At 37.4% G+C, this 22,154-nt stretch overlaps 2 protein-coding genes across 8 annotated transcripts in view; one reads left to right on the top strand and one right to left on the bottom strand.

Moving 5' to 3' along the window:
- The first annotated feature begins 10,510 nt into the window (after window positions 1–10,510).
- Window positions 10,511–22,154, top strand: part of LOC107462388 (uncharacterized) — a 34,153-nt gene continuing 22,509 nt past the window's right edge. For all 7 annotated transcript variants that reach the window (XM_052252820.1, XM_052252819.1, XM_052252823.1 and 4 more), the window contains exon 1: window positions 10,511–10,798. The gene's annotated coding sequence lies outside the window, so the exon portion shown is untranslated. The remainder of the gene's footprint in view (window positions 10,799–22,154) is intronic.
- Window positions 19,406–20,161, bottom strand: LOC107462271 (uncharacterized). Its single transcript, XM_016080850.1, has one exon. The coding sequence runs from the start codon at window positions 20,159–20,161 to the stop codon at window positions 19,406–19,408; it is 756 nt and encodes a 251-aa protein (XP_015936336.1).

Below are 22,154 nucleotides of genomic sequence, written 5' to 3'. Positions count from 1 at the left end.
GTGATATACATTGTTGTAAATTTGTAATTTTGTGATTTTTAGTTTTTTAAAATGGTGAAATAGAATAAATTTGAATTAATTGAGTGGTCAGTTTATTTGTCACTTAAATAAGTATCAGGATTCGAATTTTATATTGTGCATGTAGTAATTTATTAATCAACGAAAAAAATAGTAAAAAGATAAGGATTTAATTTTAATGTTTTTTTTAGAGAAAATGACAAATAGATCCCTGACCTTTTTTTTCGTAGACATTTTCGTCTCCAAAAATTGGAAAATACCTTCATGTCCTTGACTCCTTCAAAACGGAGATAAATTTATCCCTACATTGAAGTGACTCTGTTGGACCCAACGGAAAAGTTTGACGTGGCTCTCATGGCGCTGACCTGGTCATTATGGGAGCCCATGTGACATGTAACTTTTGAAAATAGGACATAGAGCCCATTTGGAAAATTCTAGAAGTAATTTTTTTTTAACTTTTGACTTATGAAAAGTAGTAGTATTAATGTCTGGTGCAATTTTCAAAACCAAATTGCAACTTTTTAAGAAGTTATTTAGGAACTTATAGAGAAGCTAAATAAAATGACTTCTCTTATAATACTTCTACTTTTCATCACATTTTTATAAAATAAGCATTTTTTGAGTTAAAAATCCAAACACAAAATAACTTATTTATAAGTTACTTTTAACAGAGCCATTTATTGTTTAAGTTATTTTATCAAAAGAAGCTTAATTAAGTTGATTACCCAAACTGGGCCATATTAGTCCTCCGACACCAAAACGACGCCGCTTCACCAAGGACCCTCCAGACACACTTTAATCCCCTTATGCAATACCAAAAACACCCATATCTGAGTTAGAGAATTGACTAGGTTATGGTGAAAAATCCTTCTTCTGTTGTCTCAAGTCTCAACTATTTCACCCTCCGCCACTAATAGTTGAGCTCTGTACCGTTATACTCGGCGGCAATGGCTCCTCCTTCTCCTTCACCATCTCCGCCGTCGCCGCCAGCCTCGCCCATGTTCGCATCGACACATCCGCCCTCGACAGGCTTTCTGCCTCATCGTCCTCCGCAATGCCGTCGTTGAAGCACACCATCGCAATCCCTAGCTTCCTTTCCCTCTCGAAAACCAAAGCCTTCCTCCTCGTACTTCTCAACAAGCTCCTCCTCTCTCCGCCTCCTTTCGTAATCCTCAAGAAATGGCTCGGTCTTCGAGGAACCCCAGAGATTCCTTGCAATGCTGCTGGCTCTAATTCCCGTTATGTCGTCGTTTTGTTCTGTATTTTGAGAATTGCACTCATTTCGCCAAATGGGAAAGAAAGGGAAAATTTGAGGGGCGAAATTCCTAAGATTTCCTTGGGATTCGAGGTTTTTTGAAAAATACGTGTTTCTAGGGTTTCTTTGAGATGGTCTGAAGCTGACTGCGATTCTGCTGAGGTATTTATTTCTATTGGTCTTTCTTTTTCTTTTTTCGTGATTCCGGAGGTGGTTTTGAGCTGCGAGGTTCATTTCTCAGCTATGGGATAAGCAAATGCAGCTCTTTGTTTTGTTTGCTTGAGGGTTTGAAAGTGCTTAGTTGAATTGAATTGGATTTTTGCATGGGGAGAAGCTCGAGGTTGGTGTACGGTGTTGTTTGTTTTTATTTGAGGTGTTGCTCAATTGGGTATTGGATTCATTCCTTGGAAGCACATGTTATTGCAATTTGAATGGCTGATCCTCGGAAAAGTTGGTCCTGTTGAGAGGGATATAGAGCAAGTTTGGAATCACTTGCTCTTTATTTTTTGGGTTTCGATTTTTCCGGGAGCTATAATGAATGTAGTTGCTGTTAGATTCTAGTATCACATTTTATTGAAATACATGATTCATTAGTGTGCCATTGTTATTTTGTTGGTTAAATAACTTGTAATTAATCTTCTTTGCTGACTGAGGAGATAATGAAGATTGAAGCTGTGATCATCCCTCATGCTTCACGGTTTTGCAGTTATAGATTCATAGAACTTTGAGAGAGCAAGTTAAATGGGTGTTTTGGGTATTGCATAAGGGGATTAAAGTTTGTCTGGAGGGTCCTTGGTGAAACGGCATCGTTTTGGTGTCAGAGGATTAATATGTCCTATTTTCAAAAGCTACATGCCACGTGGGCTACCGTAACGGCCATGTTAGCACCACGGGAGCCACGTCAGACTTTTTCGTCAGGTCCAACAGAATCACTTCAACGGAGGGGTAAATTTGTCCACGTTTTAGAGGGGTTAGAGACATGAATGTATTTTCCAATTCTTGGGGACGAAAATATCCGAAAAAAATTGTTAGGGACCTATTTGTCCTTTTCTCTTTTTTTTAAAAAAAAAATTTGAGAGAAAGATTTTTCTCTATTTTTTTTTAAATATAAATTAGATGATTTGATTTTGTACTATTAAAAATCATAAGATCTAATTTCTTTATCCTAAATCAAATTTTGTTACATTTGAAAAAAAAAGTTTCATAGTTCATAAAAAATATTGTTATCAATTCAATATAAAAATAATTTCTATGTATATGTGTCTCATTTATTTTAAAGATGTTATATTAGATGTATAAAATTTAAATTATTCTTTTAATTAGTATAAGTTTTATATTTTTGCTTTGCCAGGCTATTTCTCAAACAAGCAGGCTTCGAACATGTGCCTTATATGTTTGAGTGGGATGATGATTGAGCGTTGATGTTTGTTTTGATCAAGAGTTGACGGCTGGAGTCACACACGATTCACCGGGCATTTAGGAAGATGAGTATTACTCTCTAGGATATAGTTTATCTGTTAGAACTTTCAATTGATGGGCATCCTGTTAATGACTTTAGACAAGTTGAAAGATTTTTTTATTAGGAATAGACCATGATGAACATATGTCAGTAGTTGTTTAAAGCTATATCAAGACTCACTAACAAACAGGGTTAGAATAGGTGGGACGTCAATTTATAATGATTTAGAGTTGCCATATGTCGGGAATTAGAAGAGGATAAAGTAGTGAACGAACTCTTAACGCAATTTCATATATGCTGCGATGACAAGTATCTTTTTTTAAGTCTTTGTTCTTGATGTATTTTATGAAGTTAGCCGCAATATATCCTGTGTAAGAAGTCTCGAAGGTAAAAAGTCTCGAAGGTATGAGGTTCTTGTCAGCCACTTCCATCAGCGTTTAGTGCAGAATCAATTAATTTGTGCTGGTTAGAAATCCCCAATATGTTAGACTGAGGTGTGACTTGTTGTTTGTGGTAAGATAAAAAAAATGACCAAATCTTCTTTATCTATCTCTCAATTACTGCAAATACAATAGATAACATATTTAAATTTTCATCTTGGACGATAGCTATAAAGCAAGTGCCTCTATATTGACCATACAAATGAATTTCATTAATATAGATGAGTGATTTGTAAAGTTTAAAAATCTCAACACAAGATAAAAATATCCAAAACACTTGAAGAAATCTAACATTGTCTTAATTACTACAATATGATTGAGTTACAAATTAAACCTAAGTACCTAATTCACGATAACTAGTAGAACATAATATCATTTAAAAATGCATATGTAACTAAAATCAATGTAATGATACATATCGGGTAAGTGCATTTACATTATAAATAGCTACATGGAAAGTTCGATGTATCTTCGTATCTTCTAGCAATTATTTTCTACTTTGCAATTCAAACATTTTTATAGGATTTTTTTGTAATCAAAGTGGTTCTCAACAGATCCTTAAAGAATTTTTATGCTAATGATTGGATCTGTTTTTATCATTGTGAAGATCATTTAAATCATCACTTTCGAGTCCAATTTTTGATGGTTTTTTCACATTGATGTTTGCATACAAAAATAACGACCGTTGTATTTTGTCATCGTCCATTTTTTCTGATGTCATATGTCTTAATTGCCATAAGAACTTTTTTATTCTCAAACTGTTGTTCAATCTCAAACTTATTGGTGAATCATTATTGGGACTTTCCTAAACAAAAGAACATTCTTGATTCATTGCTTTAAGATTCAACGTGAAAAAATGGATAAAATGATGGTACCATTGAGTTATAAGTCTGTAAAATAATTTATCTCTCTATCCTCTTCAATCAAATATATCTGTAAGTTTAATCTTTACCTCCTCACCATCAGATACAAAATTAATTTGATATGATTAATTAAATTTGACCCTTCAATAATATCCTAAGATAATAGAATTAAATATTACTTTTGTCTCTAAGGTTTGAAGCCAACATCAAAATCGTCTCCAACTTTTTTTGTTATTAAAATCATCTTCAACGTCACAAAATGTTATAAAATCGTTCTTTTTTCTTTTAATTTATTTTTTTTATCAAATTACCCTTAATAATTAATATAAATAATATTGAAAACAAAATCCCCCGCCCCACCTGCTTCCCTTCCTCATATCCCCTGACAAAAAATATATCTTTGTTTGGAAGTGAATTATTTATTGGGTATAAAATGGTGGTATAAGATGGTGGTTTGTTATGGTCTTCTGGAAGTGAACATGGGAAAGCCAATGGACACCTCACAAAATCCAGAGTCCGGATCGTAAAATGAGCGAAAAGGCAAAGCCAACGGCCTCATTTAGAATCCTAAACACATCTTCTACTACCTTCCTCTTACTCAAAATCACCCATGGCAAACCGCTTCTTCCCCAATTCCATGCCCGAATTCGTACCCAAAACGGCGCTGTCTACCCCTCTTGAACAACAAGAAGCCGCCCCACTCTGGGAGCGTCTCAAACGCGTTGCCTCCTTGGCACAACTTTTCTTATGGTGTGAGAAATATGGGTTACGGGAGTAGGGTGCCGCCGAGGGGGGAGGGAGAGAGTTATGAGAAAGGGGACGGGAGTGGGTGCAGGGGAAGGGGGATATTGTTTTTATTTTTTAATATTATTTATATTAATTATTAAAAATAATTTAATAAAAAAATTAAATTAAAATTAAAAAAAAAGACGATTTTATAATATTTTGTAATATTGAAAATAATTTTAATAACAAAAAAAAATCAAAAACGATTTTAATTTTGACCTCAAACTTTAAAGACCAAAACAATACTTAACCTAAGATAATATGTTTAGATTAACTATCAACCTTCTAATATTTATTTTGATTGCTCTATTTAACTAGGTCTCCTCATATAAATAACTCCAACATATGAATTGTTGGATAATGAATGTGATAACCTCTTATTAGTGCTACTTCCTCATCATTACATAACCGGTATTTGTGCCAAACAAGATAGAATAATGCTATTAAGCAGTCTAACACAATAAAATTGTAAATCAATTTTTACTTCTTAAAGTGTGATGCACAAGAATAAACAATAAAATAATATATTTTATAATAAAAAAATATTATCTACTTTTATTGAATATTTGTAATAAAATTTTTTTCACTTATTTTGTATGTTGTTTACTATTTTAAAAAGAATCAAATTGCAAGACGCAGATCACTAAAATCCACAACTAACTGTATGTTCAAGAGCCAGATCGCTCCCTTCCTAGACAATTTGCAACCAAANGATAGATTTTGTCTCGTCTAAAATCTTATTTTACAAATAAAATATATTTTTTAAGATTGAATTATTAATAAAAGATTATAATATTTTTGTTTTAAAATAATTTATGTTAATATAAATATTGTTCTTGTATGGATACTTGAAGGGAGAGCTCGATCCCTGAGAGTCGACATCGAGTTGTTATCTTTGGTACCAACCTTTAAGCTTTTGTGGAAGTCCGAACTTTTTTTCAAGGAGATGTCCAATTGCGCATAGCGTGAACAAGGAACAAAGGGGGGAGTGTACCTGCAAAGGCACTCCGAAGATTAAATCAGTATTGATAATTCAATGTCCAATTTGAAGATAAAATATCATACCTTTATAGGTGAGATAAAATAGCTCAGTTACGTTTCTATTGATCATCTAAATTGAAGAGCAATTAATAGGTTTTAACAAGTGATAATGTCTGATTGTAACGTATAACGCCGAGTTATAACGTAAAGTGCCGAGTTATTGTATATAATGCCGAATTATGACATCGGATTTGTAACGGCCGTATCATAGCCCCCAAGCTTAACCTGGCTATATTTTGATAAAGCAGGTTGAGCTTTTTTTTAGTTATAACTCGACGATTTGAGTTATAGGTATGGAGCCCCAAATCAACTTACTTTATTAAAATAATGAATAATTTGAATTTTCAGACGTAATTTAAAGTTAACGTGTATTGGAAAATGTAGTAGTCTTGTCATTGATTGTGCCTTTGATTTTTCCAATGAAATTTTGAACCGTTGATTTAATAGATGCAATGGTTAGGTTTTTTCATGGAACCGAGTAGTTAATTTGAATAGTTGCTGAGACGATGTTGATAAAAGTGAATTGGTTGGGCGAGAATATTGAGTTAGTTCACCATTGTTTGGTGATTTGATTGAGTTTGATTGCGCATGTGTAAACGATGCGACTTTGAATTGAAGAGTTGTTGCGAATGGATAAGTATTTGTACTTGTATCATATGTGATTGAGTTTGTTGACTGTTTATAGTCATAGTTCGAAATTGAAGACTGAGTTTGATTGCGCATGTGTAAACGATGCGACTTTGATAGTTGATATAGATTTGACAAAGAGTGATAATGATTGATATAGAAACGACAATGATTGATATAGCTCGGATAATTATTGATATAAATCTAAAAACAAAGATAATAGATATAGATTTGAAAATAGAAAAACAGATATAGGTCAGAAATAAGGATAACAGATATAGGTCGGCAAATAGAGATGACAGATATAGATCGGCAAATAGAGATGACAGATATAGATCGGCAAATAGAGATAACAGATGTAGGTCGACAAATAGTGATAACAGATATAGATCTGCAAATAGAGATGATAGATATGGATCGAAAAATAGACATAACAGATATAAATTGGCAAATAGAGATAACAGATATAAATCGGCAAATAGAGATGACAGATATAGATTGGCAAATAGATATAACAGATATAGATCAAAAAATTAGATTTAGATCAGCAAATAGAGATATCAGATATAATTTGGCAAATAGAGATATCAGATATAAATGGGCAACTAGAGATAGCTGATAAAGATCGACAAATACAAATAACAGATATAAATCAGATAATAGAGTGATTGTTATAGATAGGCAAATAGAGATTTTTTATATAAATCGGCAATTAGAGATGATTGATATAAATCGGACAATAGATATAACATATAAGTTGGCAAATAGGGATAACAGATATAAATCGGAATATAGAGATGATTGATATAAATCGAAAAATAGAGTGACTGTTATAGATCGCAAATAGAGATTTTTTATATGAATCGGAAATTAGAGATGACTGATATAAATTAGAAAGTAGAGATGACAGATATAGATCAGAAAACAGATATAGATCGAAAAACAGATATAGATTGGCAAAGCAGATATAGATCGACAAAACAGATATAGATCGGCAAATAGATAAACCAGAGATGAATTGAAAAATAGAGAGATGACAGATAATGATCGGAAAAATAGATATAGATCGGAAAAATAGATATAGATCGGCAAATAGATATACCATAGATGAATTGAAAAATAAAGATGACAGATATTGATCGGAAAAGCAGATATAGATTGGTAAATAAATATATCAGATGATTTAAAAAATACAGAGATGACAGATAATGATCGAAAAAGTAGATATAGATCGAAAAAACAGATATAGATCGGCAAATAGATCAAGCAAAGATGAATTGAAAAATAGAGAGATGATAGATAATGATCGAAAAAACAGATATAGATCAGAAAAATAGATATAGATCAACAAATAGATATACCATAGATGAATTGAAAAATAAAGATGACAGATATTGATCGGAATAGCAGATATAGATCGACAAATAAATATATCAGATGATTTGAAAAATGCAGAGATGACAGATAATGATCGAGAAAAGCAGATATAGATCGACAAAATAGATATAGATCGGCAAATAGATAAACCAGAGATGAATTGAAAAAATCGGCAAATAAATAAATCAGAGATGAATTGAAAAATAGAAAGATGACAGATAATGATCGGAAAAATAGATATAGATCGGAAAACAGATATAGATCGGCAAATAGATATACCATAGATGAATTGAAAAATAAAGATGACAGATATTGATCGAAAAAGCAGATATAGATCGACAAATAAATATATCAGATGATTTGAAAAATACAGAGATGACAGATAATGATCGAAAAAGCAGATATAAATCAGAAAACAGATATAGATTCGGCAAAACAGATATAGATCGACAAATAGATAACCCACAGATGAATTGAAAAATAGAGAGATGACAAAAAATGATCGAAAAATAGATATAGATCGAAAAAATAGATATTGATCGGCAAATAGATATACCATAGATGAATTGAAAAATAAAGATGACAGATATTGATCGGAAAAGCAGATATAGATCGGCAAATAAATATATCATAAGATTTGAAAAATACAGAGATGACAGATAATGATCGAAAAAGCAGATATAGATCGAAAAAATAGATATAGATCGGCAAAACAGATATAGATCGGTAAATAGATAAACCAGAGATGAATTGAAAAATAGAGAGATGACAAATAATGATCGAAAAAACAGATATAGATCGGCCTTTTTCGGGCCTTAATTATTTACTATATGACCTTTGTTTACAAAGGTGCAGGTAAGTTTGAAGCCATTGGAAGGAAATGGGGCCTATAGAAAGAAGGGTGTTTATTTCGAGGCCCCACGGTGGGCGTCAATTGTTCTTGTATGGATACCTGAAGGGAGAGCTCGGTCCCTGAGAGTCGACGTCGAGTTGTTATCTTCGGTGCCGACCTTTGAGCTTTTGTGGAAGTCCGAGCTTTTTTCCAATGAGATGTCCAATTGCGCAGAGCGTGAGCAAGGAACAAGGGGGGAGTGTACCTGCAAAGGCACTCCGAAGATTAAGTCAGTATTGATAATTCAATGTCCAATTTAAAGATAAAATATCATACTTTTATAGGTGAGATAAAATAGGTCGGTTACGTTTCTATTGATCATCTGAATTGAAGAGCAATTAATAGGTTTTAACAAGTGATAATGTCTGATTGTAACGTATAACGCCGAGTTATAACGTAAAGTGCCGAGTTATGGTACATAATGCCGAGTTATTGTATATAATACCGAATTATGACATCGGATTTGTAACGGCCATATCAAATATAATATAATATTAATTAAATTTGATATTAATTAATGTTAGATAATTATATTCAATCTTTATAATAATTTGATAAAATATTAAAATTGTGTCAAAATTTAATTAAATTTGGTCTTACCTATATACACCTCTAATGCATGATAAGGGAGAGTTTTGAGACAAAACGAAGAGAAAATGTTTTTCAACGAGAATATAATATGTGATATGATTTATAATTTGTCAGATTCATTTTTTTTTTACTAAACAAAAAACGACCAAACCAATTGAATGGATTTTTTAATAAAAAAAGTTAGTTAAGTCATTATTGATTCAACTATTTTTAGTTTAACAAAAAGAAAAAATTGACGAACAGTAAAATTAAGTCATATATCATATTTTCATTATTCGACGATAATAATTCATTTGAAAAGTATTTTAAAAATATTTTTTATCTTTGAATAAGTACTAAGGTTTAATTTAGTTTAATATTATTTTTAATGTTTCAAATAAGTTAAACTTTATTATATTATTAAAGTTTTAATTAATAATTAACGATGAACTTTTTGTATGTCCAAACCATATCATTATTATAACCACCATTAAGTGCATGTTTGGGCGCCATTATTTTGTTAAAAAAAGATCTTTTTTCAATGAAAAAAGATCTTTTTTTATTTTTTAACGTGTTTGGCAAATTTCTAGTAGTAAAAGTAAAAGCACTAGTAAAATCAAAAAAAGATCTTTTTTGAGAAGCTGTAATTTACATATTTTTTTAAAAGATCTTTTTTCCTTAAAAAAAAGATGTTTTTCATATAATAAATAAACAAAAAGTACTTTTATATTGTTATACCCAAACATAATTGATAGATAAAAAGATATTTTTACATGAAATATCCAAACATAAAATTACTTTTACTTCTCTATAAGATCTTTTAAAAAAAGATAATTCGAAAAAAGATCTTTTCTTAGAAGCTCACCCAAACAAGCCCTAAAAATAATAAAATGCAATGTTCTGAGAACCGGACCGGACCGGCCGGTTCAACCGGGTTAACCGAAAACCGGTCCCCAAGCCAGTCCGGTCCACATGGAAAACTGCCCTGCAAAAAACCGGTGAAAAAACCGGCCAAACCGGTGGTTAACCGGCGAACCGGGTGAACCGGCCTGGTTTTTGTCAACGCCGGTTCTCTCCCAGCCCCCTGAAAACGGCGTCGTATTAACTTAAAAAAAAAAATAATAATAAAACAAGTCGTATTAACTTTAAAAAAAAAAAAAAATTAAAACAGCCAATATCTGAAGCTGCTTCCCCCTTCCCTTCGACATTTCCCATTTTCCCCCAAATCTCCAAAACTAACCTAAAGCCAAAATCCCTTCACCTTTGTTTCGAAGACAGCCACCCTAATCGGAGCTGCAGACGGCGGAGGTGGTCGTCTTGTCTGCGTCGAGGCTGGAGTCGCGGGTCGTGGGTCACCGTCGCTCGTCGTCTTCTCTGCTTCCAGGGTCGCTCACCGTCGCTCGTCCATCACTGGTCGTCTTCTCTACTTCGTGCTCGCTTACCGTCGCTGGTCGTCTTCTCTCCTTCGAGGTTAGTTCGTTCTGGCCTCTGGGTTGAACCAGTTTAAGGCTTCTGATGTTAGGGTTTAGGGTTGTGCTTCCTGCTCGGTTGTTAAGCTCTGTTATTAAATTTTTACCATGTTGATGGCGCCATTGATAATCACTAATGTATTGACTAATTATCTACTAATTTAACCGGAATTTACATTTTGTGAGCATTTTAATGGTGTTATAATAAACCTTTCTTGATACTCTTGAGTGATACATAACAATTGAAATTGTTGCTTCTTAACTTTTTGAACTTGTGTTCCTTCTTTTTCTAAAGCACAATAAATCTGCATTTTAAGGCTCAGCATCTTGACTTTGTAAACAACTATCATAGAATATCATGTGTTGCAAGTTAGCTTTTTCTCTTTCATATTACTTTATTGTTTATTTTGTTATTTTTACTGATTCTCAGTTGTTAGAATCTGATTCTAATTTGGAGTTGCTATTTTTTCTATTTTTATGAGTTTTTATTTATTTTGTTAATGATTATTTGATTATTAGAAGTTATTGTTAAAATTTTTAAATTTAAAATTTTCGTTACTAATGTGATAAGTGTTGTTACTGATTATTTTATTAGAATTTAGAAATTAATTAGAATTTTTAATAATTAAATATGAACAAGTTATTATGTAAAATCTTAACATTTTGAATTGTATTAGTTTAAAAAATATTAAATTTGAATATTTGAAATTATATATTTAATTTTTAATAGTTTTATTATATATTTAATTAAATCGGTTCAACCACGGTTCAATCCCGGTTGAACCATTGAACCATTGAACCAGTCACTTGACCGGTTCGATGACCGGTCCGGTTCTCGCAACCTTGATAAAATGAGTTAAATTTTAACCGATTCGCCAAGAAAAAATAAAAGAGATCGGTCTTGCTAATCTCAAATTTGGCTCATGACCGAACTCAATAAAACCAGTTTAATTTTAAAATTCAAATTCAATTCATCAAAAAGACTAATGAAAAAAAAAGAGATAATAATATTATTTTTATTTTAATAATATTGTTCTCTTTGACAAATTTATATAGAATATAATACAAAAAAATTGTGAGTAGTATTATAAAAATTAAGAATGATATTATATTTTTCTATAATAATTTATGTGAATAATAATATATACATAAAAGAAAACTATAAATGATATATTTCATTTGGTAGTATACATTTTTTTGTTATAATTTATTCTTGAACACTCTTTATCAAGTAAAAAATGTTCAACTCTTATGTTAGTTAAATAAAATTTAGAATTAAGAAGAATTTTTGTTCTTCTTCTTTTATCTTTAATAACAAGTTAATATTTAGTGAATTTTAACCTCCATATTTCTTTAGAACACATTAATATTTGTCAAAATATAATATCTTTCTAATAGATTAATATATATTTTTAAAGATAAAACAATTCTAGATTATCAATGTTTTTTTTATTTTGTTGTGTATTTGAATCAATACTGTTACGTTGGATAATTGGAGATTGATGGACTAGACTCGCGTGGTTGGCCCAATCGTCTGGGAAAAAAGATCTTCAGGCTTTCTTCCGTGTTTGATACCTTCGTCCGACTTGTATTCGTGGAAAAAGGGGGTGGTACCTGCAAAGACACTCCGATGCCTAAGTCAGCAAGGGTCTAAGCAAGTTTAGAGAGTATGAGAACTTAGAGATACCTGAGGGTTGTCAGTGTACTTATAGTGGTGAACCCATAACCACCGTTGGAGTGGTTCCACCTTTTAAGGAGGATAACTGTCCCTTTATCTTAGGGAGGTTGAGGTATGACTCCTGGAAGTGGGTTGAGAGATTTTAGGGGCAGTTACTTATTTTGAATAAGTGTTATCTGCTAGCTAATCCAACTTCCGACTTCCTTTTAGTGGAGTTTGCGTAGAAACCGACCTCTTCGATGGAAGTCGGTTGCGAGCGGAGGCTAACCTTCGGATTGGGCCTCTTTATCTTATTTGGTCCTGGGCCTTAGTATTGGGTCAGGGTATGAACAGTGCCCCTACTCGAGTCCAAGCCCTTTTAGGAGTTGGGCTCGAGTATGCAGCTCGGGGTCGTAGCCGACTTGCTGAAGAACCGACGTGATTTTCAGGAGCCGACGTGATTTAAATTTCCTTAACCGTCGCGTCTAATCAAACGTCGCGTCTCTTAGAGGTTTGAGCATTTATACGCGGGGCGGTTACATTGGTAACGGTGCAACTCTTAAATAGTTGTGTCGTTTTACTTTTATGCCCCTAACGTACTTATAAATACTTTTCCTCTTCTTTCCCTGTTTCGTTTCTGAAAACTTACTTATGCACTCTGCACTAAAAGAAAGCTTCTTTTCTCTTTGATCAACTGCCTCTGATCCTTCGAAAGTAAAGGTCAGTTTTTTCTCTTATCCTCTTTTACAAATGCTTTTATTTGCATGTTTTTTTTTTGTTTTGAGAGGAGTGCTGACCGTAGGTTTAGTGATCATGTTTTGTTGAGGATCTAACCCCAGGTCCCTTAGAGACCCTGTTTTTTTTTATCCTTTTTTCTTTCCCCTTTGTAGGTTTCGCAATCCTTTTCGTTTTAGGAAAAAGATGTCTTCTGTAGAATCCCTCGTTCAATGGGTAGATGTTACGGTTCTTGGGGAAGAACCCCTTGTGGATACTGACTATATTACCGATCTTTGTACGCATCATAGGATTTGTACTTCTGATGACGATGAGTCGAGATATGAACTGATAGTCCCGGGTCCGGAAGACCGGGTTTGTTTTGAAAGAGCTTCTGAGGGAAACCCCCATTTTATTTTTATGTATGAGAGTTTTTTCACCCGTTTAGGCGTTCTTCTTCCTTTTTTTGACTTTGAGATAGCCGTTTTATCTCATTGCCGGATAGTCCCTACCCAGCTTCACCCCAACTCTTGGGGTTTTTTGAAAATTTATCAATTCATTAGCCATGCACTAGTTTTTCCAACTTTTTTGAGAATTTTCTTCTTTCTCTTTCACGTGACCAAGCCCTTTAGTGAGTAAAATAACAAACAGCAATGGGTGTCTTTCCGGGCCATACAAGGCCGGAGAGTTTTCACCCTTTTTGACGAATCTTTTCATAATTTCAAAATTTTTTTTAAAGTGCAATCTGTTGAGGGTCACCACCCTTTCTTTCTGGATCAAAATTTTTCTCCCCGCTTTTCCCTGTACTGGCTAGAGGCCTTTTCTTGTGAAAAATATAACTTGGAAGATTTGGACGAGGTGGAGGTGGCCATTGTGGGGTTCTTCCAAGAAGTATGGGGGAGAGCCCCTTATCTGGATACGAAAAATTCCTCCAGGGGTCTCCGACCTTTGTCCAAGCCCAATTAGGTAGCGTCCTATTTGTTTGTTTTTAGTCTGATGATCGCCGGAGTTGTGTTACTCCGACTTGTTCACTGACTTTATTACCTAATGGTTTTTGCAGAGATCGTAAAGAAGAATTCCAGAGAATCTTACCAGAGAGTCCAGGAGGTCAAGGCGAGGTCCCGCGCCAGGGTTGGCGGCGCCAGGGCTGCTGGCCCTCCTCCTCGTCCCCCTCCTCCTCCTCCTCACAACCTGGGGACCCCCTCCCGACCTATTGTCATATCCTCGTCAGTATCTTCTCTTCCTTCCCCTCCTCCTCGACCTTCCCCTGAGCCAGAGATGAAGAAGCGCAAGACTTCAAGGTCTAGCTCTTCTTTTGAAGGTGAGGCTAAGTCTGATGCGCCTCAGTTTGTTCGGAATTATATCTATCCTCATACTCGTATAAGTATAGATGATGCTTCCGTTTGAAACCACCTTAATCTACTGGTTCAGGAGAGTGTTAGGGCGGCAAGGGTGTGCACTAGCTTCTGGATATTTTTGAGAAGACTCCCCTCAGCTCTTTGGATTCATCCCTGATGGTTGAGGAGCTAGAGGGGAGGATTCTTTTATATCAAGAAGGGGAGAAGAGGTTGAAGGAGGAGGTCGCCGAGTTGGAGGAGGAGAGGAATCGTCTCCGGGAGAGGGAGAGGAAGCTGCAGGCCCAGTGTGCCATGGCGGAGGGTCTGAGGGAGAAGGCGGAGCAGAGTTATACGAGTTTGTTCGAGGATCTCGTGGAAGTGAAGAAGGATTTGGTGAGAGCTCGGAATGCCTACGTGGAGCTGGAGGACTCTATTACCGAAGGGGCCGAGGAGGCGTGGGGGATCTTCAAGGAACAGGTTGGGGTTATTGCTCCCGACCTGGATCTCTCTCCCTTAGATTCTGATAAGATCGTGGTCAATGGGGTTATTGTTTCTCCTCCCCGACCTGTGTTCGAATTCGAGCTGAAGACTCGGGGACAGAGAATAATAGAGTCCCCTCCCTGACCAGGAGATGTCCTGAGTTCCTCGAAGGCTTCCGAGAAGGGTTCCGACCAACTTGCCTCGTCTTCCATTGGTGCTGCCCCAACTTCTCTCCCCGGTCCTGATGGTGCTCCAACTGCTCTCCCTGGCTCTGGCGATGATCTTCCTCTTGGTGGTGGTGGCCTTCCTTCTTCTAACTAATTTTATGATGGCTATATGGGGTTCGGCCTGTGGGTCCCCCATTTTTAAACAATTTTTGTATTTATTGTTTTTGTTGTGGTGGTTGTTTCCTAACATTTCTTGGAACTTTGTGGCCGCAAACAAAAATTAAAAATACCCTTTTTTGGATAAAGGTTTTTAGGTTTACGTTTGCCTGCATGCTTTCTGTTTAGGTTTTGAGAAAACCTTTTTGATCTTTTTCCTTTGTTTTGGAAAATCCTTTGTTTTGGAAAAACTTTTGCCTTGGTCAGCTGCCTTTTGTCTAAGTTATCTTGAAATTTTCTTAAAGACTTGGGGACAGTTTCTGCCTTTGGTTTTTGATGGATTTTCCTATCTCTTTTTGATATTCCTCGTACTCAATTTTCTTATTGAGTTTCTATAACTTAGGTTATTTCCGCGATGCATTTCATTCTTCTCGGACTCTACAACTTGTAAGTCGGCTAGGTTCCGAGTTTTTTCATGATCTACTTTTATAACCTCTTTGCACCGACTTGTACCTTGTCGCTTTATCCTGACGACCATCCAGGTCGATTCATGGGATTTTTGCATTTTGTCGAGTTTAAGTCGGTGTGTTTCATAGAATAATAACATATGAAGGAATTTTATAAAGATATATTTTAAAGGAAGAGATCTTTTATTTATTTGCAGTGGTACGTTTTTTGCTACTAAGGGTTTTGACAATTTTGTTGCCCCCTAGTCCCCACTTTGATGCCTCGTTAAAAACCCTACTTCAGGAAAACCCTTTCTTTGGGAAAAAATCATGAAGTTGGGAAAAGAGTACATCATGGAGTGGAGTTCGCTTTTAACTATAGTACCTTTTCATGTTACAAGCATGCCACGACCTATGTAGCTCGGTGCTGTTTAAGTCGGTCACTTTATAGTAGCCTTTTCTTAAGACCTCTTTAATTTTATATGGTCCTTTCCAATTGGCAGCAAGCTTTCCTTCCCCAGACTTGTTGACTCCTATATCGTATCTGATCAAGACCAAATCATCTGGGGTGAAGCTTCTTCGAATGACCTTTTTGTTATATCTGTTTGTCATCCTTTGTTTCAATGCTGCTTCTCTAATTTGGGCTTGTTCTCAAAATTCGAGGAGTAGCTCAAGTTTTTCTTTGTGTCCTTGTATGTTTCCAACTTCATCGTAGAAGCTCTCCCTTGGGCTTTTCCCGTTGATTTCCACCGGTATCATGGCTTCTACGCCGTAAGCAAGTCGGAAGGGTGTTTCCCCTGTGGCAGATTGAGGTGTAGTCCGATAAGCCCAAAGTACTTGTGGGAGTTCTTCGGCCCAGGCTCCCTTTGCGTCCTGTAACCTTTTCTTCAACCCTTCCAGTATGACCTTGTTTTCTACCTCAGCTTGTCCATTTGCTTGTGGATGTTCCACCAATGTAAACTGATGTTTGATCTTCATGTTGGATACCAGGTTTTTGAAAGTTGAGTCGGTGAACTGAGTGCCATTATCGGTAGTGATGGAGTGGGGTACTCCATACCTAGTGATAATGTTTCTGTAGAGGAACCTTCGACTTCTCTGAGCAGTGATAGTGGCCAATGGTTCTACTTCTATTCACTTTGTGAAATAATCCACTCCCACTATTAGGTATTTTACTTGCCTCGGCGCTTGGGGGAATGGTCCTAGCAAGTCCAACCCTCATTTTGCGAAAGACCATGGGGAAGTTATACTAATGAGCTCTTCGGGGGGAGCTACATGGAAGTTTGCATGCATTGGCATGGTTGGCATTTCTTCACAAATTCTATGGAACCTTTTTGCAAGTTCGGTCAGTAGAACCCAGCTCGGATTATTTTTCTGGCTAACGACCTAGCCCCAAGATGGTTCGCGCAGATTCCATTGTGAACTTCTTCTAGCACATCGGTTGTTATTGAGGTCGGGACGCACTTTAGTAGTGGTGTTGATATTTTCCTTTTATAGAGGATATTTTTCACCAGGGTGTAGTTTTGTGCTTCCCTCCGGATCTTTTTGGCCTCTTTTTTCTTTTTGGGGAGGATGTCGAATTTAAGGTATTCGACTAAGGGCTTCATCCACCTGAGGTCTAACCCGGTGACTTCAAGGATATCTTGAACAGCCTCTATTTTGACCACAGAGGATTCTGGGAGAGTTTCTTGGATTAGGCTTTTGTTGTTCCCTCCTGGTTTGGTACTTGCAAGCTTGGAGAGGGCGTCTGCCCTGCTGTTGAGGTCCGAGTTATATGCTTGATCTCAGTCTCTTCAAAGCGCCTAAGATGCTCCAAGGTTTTGTCTAAGTACCTTTTTATATTGGGATCTTTGGCCTGATACTCTCTGTTTATTTGGGAAGTCACCACCTAAGAGTCGCTGAATACCATTACTTTGGTTGCACCAACTTCTTCTGCCAATTTTAACCCTGCAATCAAGGCTTCATATTCTGCCTGATTGTTGGAAGTTGGGAACTCAAACTTGAGGGAGACTTTTATTTGCGTTCTCCCTTCACTGACCAGTATTATGCCTGCACCGCTTCCAACCTTGTTGGAAGATCCATCTACATATAACTCCCATGTAGTGGATTTTTCCTCTTGATCTCCTACATATTCTGCTATGAAGTCGGTGAGGCATTGGGATTTTATTGCCGTCCGAGTTTCGTACTTCAGGTTGAACTCGGAGAGCTCTATTGCCCATTGAACCATTCTGCCCGCAATGTCTGTCTTCTGAAGGATCTGCTTCATGGGTTGGTTCGTTCGTATCTTTATTGTGTGTGCTTGAAAATAAGGCCATAGCCGTCGTGAGGCTACTACTAAGGAGTATGCAAATTTTTCAAGTTTTTATACTTTAGTTCAGGGCCTTGTAGAACTTTGCTGGTGAAGTACACAGGATGCTACCCGACCTCATCTTCCCGTATTAGAGCTGATGCTACAGCTTTGTCTGCTACTGATAGATACAGGACGAGTTCTTCCCCAACTATGGGTCGGGTCAGAATTGGAGGTTGGCTCAAAAACCTTTTGAACTCCTGGAATGCTTCTTCACATTCTGGAGTCCATTCGAACTGGCATCCTTTTCTTAGTAAAGAGAATAGCGGAAGGGATCTTAGTGCTGATCCTGCTAGGAACCTGGAAAGGGCAGCGAGTCGACCGTTCAATTGTTGAACCTCTCTCAGGCAAGTCGGGCTTTTCATTTCTAGAATAGCTTTGCACTTGTCGGGATTTACTTCGATCCCACTTTGTATTAGTATGAACCCTAGAAATTTTTCAGCCTCCACCGCGAAGGTACATTTTGTGGGATTTAGTCTCACCCCATGTAACCTTACGGTGTTGAAAACTTGCGAGAGATCTGTCAAGAGGTCGGTTTCTTCCTTGGTTTTTACTAGCACGTCGTCCACGTAGACCTCCATTAAGTTTCTGAGGTGGGGAGCAAACACCTTATTCATCAACCTTTGGTATGTGGCCCCAGCATTTTTCAATCCAAAAGGCATGACCACGTAACGGTAATTTGCTCTGGGTGTGATGAATGAGGTTTTTTCTTCATCCGGCTTATACATCGGGATTTGATTGTATCCCGAGTAAACATCCATAAATGACAAGTATTGATATCCTGAGCTCACGTCTACTAGAGTATCGATACTGGGAAGTGGATATGGGTCTTTGGGGCATGTCTTGTTCAGGTCGGTGTAATCGATGCACATCCTCCACTTGCCGTTTTGCTTTTTGACCAACACTACATTTGCCAGCCATTCCGGATACTTGACTTCTCTAATGAAGTCGGCCTCTAAGAGGGCTTGTACTTGCTCCTCCACCACTTGAGCTCGTTCTGGTCCGAGCTTACGCCTGTGCTGCTGTACGGGTCGTGATCCGGGGTGTACTGAAAGCTTGTGAGACATGAGTTGAGGGTCTATCCCTGGCATGTTGGAAGCTTTCTAGGCGAAGAGGTCAGAATTATCTCGTAGGAGCTTTATCAACCTCTGTTTTAAATCTCCATCTAGACTGGCTCCTATGTTGGTATTTTTTCCTTCATCTTCTCCGATTTGAACCTCTTCAGTTTTTCCCCCTGGTTGCGGTTGCAGCTCTTCTTTAGCTTTTACCCCCCCGAACTCTATGGTGTGAACTTCCTTACCCTTTCCTCAGAGGTTCAAGCTTTCATTGTAGCACTTTCTTGCCAATTTCTGGTCTCCCCGCACCGTCGCTATTCCCTTAGGTGTTGGAAATTTCATGCAAAGGTGAGGGGTTGACACCACCACCGCGAGCCAATTTAGGGTGGTTCTGCCAATTAAGGCATTATACGTCGACCCAACATCGACGACTATAAAGTTGATGTTCAGAGTTTTGGAATTTTCCCCCTTTCCAAAGGTCGTGTGGTGGGGGATGTATCCTAGTGGCTTTATTGGCATGTCTCCTAGTCCATACAGGGTGTTCGGGTAAGCTTTTAGCTCCCTTTCATCCAACCCTAGTTTGTCGAATGCTGGCTTGAAGAGGATATTGGCTGAGCTCCCTTGATCCACCAAGGTTCTGTGGAGGTGGGCATTTGTTAGGATCATGGTTATCACCACTGGGTCGTCATGCCCGGGAATGATCCCTTGCCCATCCTCTTTGGTAAATGAGATGGTTGGGAGATTGGGAGTCTCGCTCCCGACTTGGTAAACCCGCTTTAGATGTCTCTTGCGAGATGACTTGGTAAGCCCTCCTCCTCCAAATCCCCCTGAGATCATGTGTATGTGGTGGGTCTGTGGTGGTGGGTCTCTTCGATTACTGTCATCTCGCTTCCTTTTTCCATGACTGTTCGACCTTTCTACGAGATACCTGTCGAGCTGGCCTACTCTGGCCAGCTTTTCTATCACATTTTTGAGGTCGTAACAGTCATTTGTAGGATGGCCATACATCTTATGGTATTCGCAGTAGTCACCATGACTCCCCCTTTTTTGTTCTTGATGGGCCTAGCGGGTGGAAGCCTTTCGGTATGGCAAATTTCCCTATACACGTCGACTAGGGAAACTTTCAGAGGAGTATAGGAGTGATATCTCCTCGGCTTTTCTATGCCGATCTCCTCTTTCTTCTTGGGCTCTCTCTTTCTCTTTCGCCAGGTGAGAGTGCCCAGGCTGCCAACTCGGTTCTCGTAATCTAGCATTTTCCTCCATGTTGATGTACTTTTCAACTCTTTCCTGTACGTCATTCAAGGAGGTAGGGTGCCTTTTTGATATGAACTGGGAGAAAGAGCCTTCCCTGAGTCCATTTACTAGGCCCATGATTACTGCCTCCGTGGGCAGGTCTTGAATTTCCAAGCGCACTTTGTTGAAACTTTCCATGTAGTTTCTTAAAGGTTCTCCGACCTTTTGTTTCACACCTAGGAGGCTCGGTGCGTGTTTAACCTTGTCTTTTTGAATGGAGAATCGCATCAGGAATTTCCACGAGAGGTCGTCGAAGCTCGTGACCGATCTTGGGGGGAGGCTGTCGAACCACTTCATCGCTGCTTTCGTCAAGGTGGTTGGAAAAACTTTGCAGTGAGTGGCATCAGAAGCGTCGGCCAGGTACATCCGACTTTTGAAGTTGCTCAGATGATGCTTTGGATCCGTCGTCCCGTCATAGAGGTCCATCTCAGGGCTTTTGAAGTTCCTTGGAACTTTTGCCCACATTATGTCCTCACTGAACGGGTCGTCTCCCCCCAAGGGCGAGTCTTCTCGGTCTCTGCGAGAGTTCCGGCTTTTAAGGGAAGATTCTAGTTTCAAGAGTTTTTCTTCTAACTTTTTTCGTCGCTCTATCTCTTTCCTTAGGTTCCTCTCCACCTCTCGTTGTCGTTCTAATTCCTGTTCTAGCTGCTCCAAACGTCCCTGGTGGCCGTGAACCAATCCCATTAGTTCAGCTGCATGGGGCGGTCCATCCTTTCCTGATTCACATCCTTCAGAAGAGTTTACTTTTGGGTTTTTTACCCCAGAGGTACCCTCTTTGTTTTGGTCATTCGCTTCCTGGTGGAAGGTCATGTCCGCCTCATTGTTTCCTGTGTTCAGATTTTCTTGTTCTGAATCGTTCGTGGCGTGGCCATCTTTGGGTAAGTTGTTCGCCATCGACGGATGATCTCTCGGTTCCCCGGCAACGGCGCCAATGTTACGTTGGGTAACGGGAGATTGATGGACTGGACTTGCGTGATTGGCCCAATCGTCTGGGGAAGAAGGCCTTCAGGCTCGTCCGAGTTATATTCGTGGAAAAGGGGGTGGTACCTGCAAAGACACTCCGATGCCTAAGCCAGCAAGGGTCTAAGAAAGTTTAGAGAGTATAGGAACTTAGAGATACCTGAGGATTGTCAGTGTACTTATAGTGGTGAACCCATAACCACCGTTGGAGTGGTTCCACCTTTTAAGGAGGATAACCGTCCCTTTATCTTATGGAGGTTGAGGTATGACTCCTGGAAGTGGGTTGAAAGATTTTAGGGGCAGTTACATATTTTGAATAAGTGTTATCTGTCAGCTAATCCAACTTCTGACTTCCTTTTAGTGGAGTTTGCGTAGAAACCGACCTCTTCGATGAAAGTCGGTTGCGAACGGAGGCCAACATTTGGATTGGGCCTCTTTATCTTATTTGATCCTGGACTTTAATGTTAAGTCAGGGTATGAACTAATACTAACTTTTCTTTTATTTTACATTAAAAATATTAATTCTTTGATATTTTTTAAAAGATATATTTTAAAACTATTATTAAAAATATTTTTAATAAAAATTATTTAAATAATAATATTTTTTTAATAAATTAAATATATCAATCAATTATTTCAGGAGACAATCAAACTAATGTATCCAAAGTCAAGTTTGACCCACTTTATGAGCTTGTTTTATTGAAGTTTTAAATTGTGTTTAATTGTGTTTAGAAATTAGAAGAGAAAA

This window comes from Arachis duranensis, chromosome 8 (assembly GCF_000817695.3).
Source record: "Arachis duranensis cultivar V14167 chromosome 8, aradu.V14167.gnm2.J7QH, whole genome shotgun sequence".
Taxonomy (NCBI): Eukaryota; Viridiplantae; Streptophyta; class Magnoliopsida; order Fabales; family Fabaceae; genus Arachis; species Arachis duranensis.
The sequence above is the reverse complement of the archived record's forward strand: the minus strand, read 5'-3'. Positions and strand labels throughout refer to the sequence as shown.

Excerpts from the sequence above, each read along its gene's own strand:
- LOC107462271 (XM_016080850.1), bottom strand. The coding sequence starts at position 20,161 with ATGTATGGCCATCCTACAAATGACTGTTACGACCTCAAAAATGTGATA.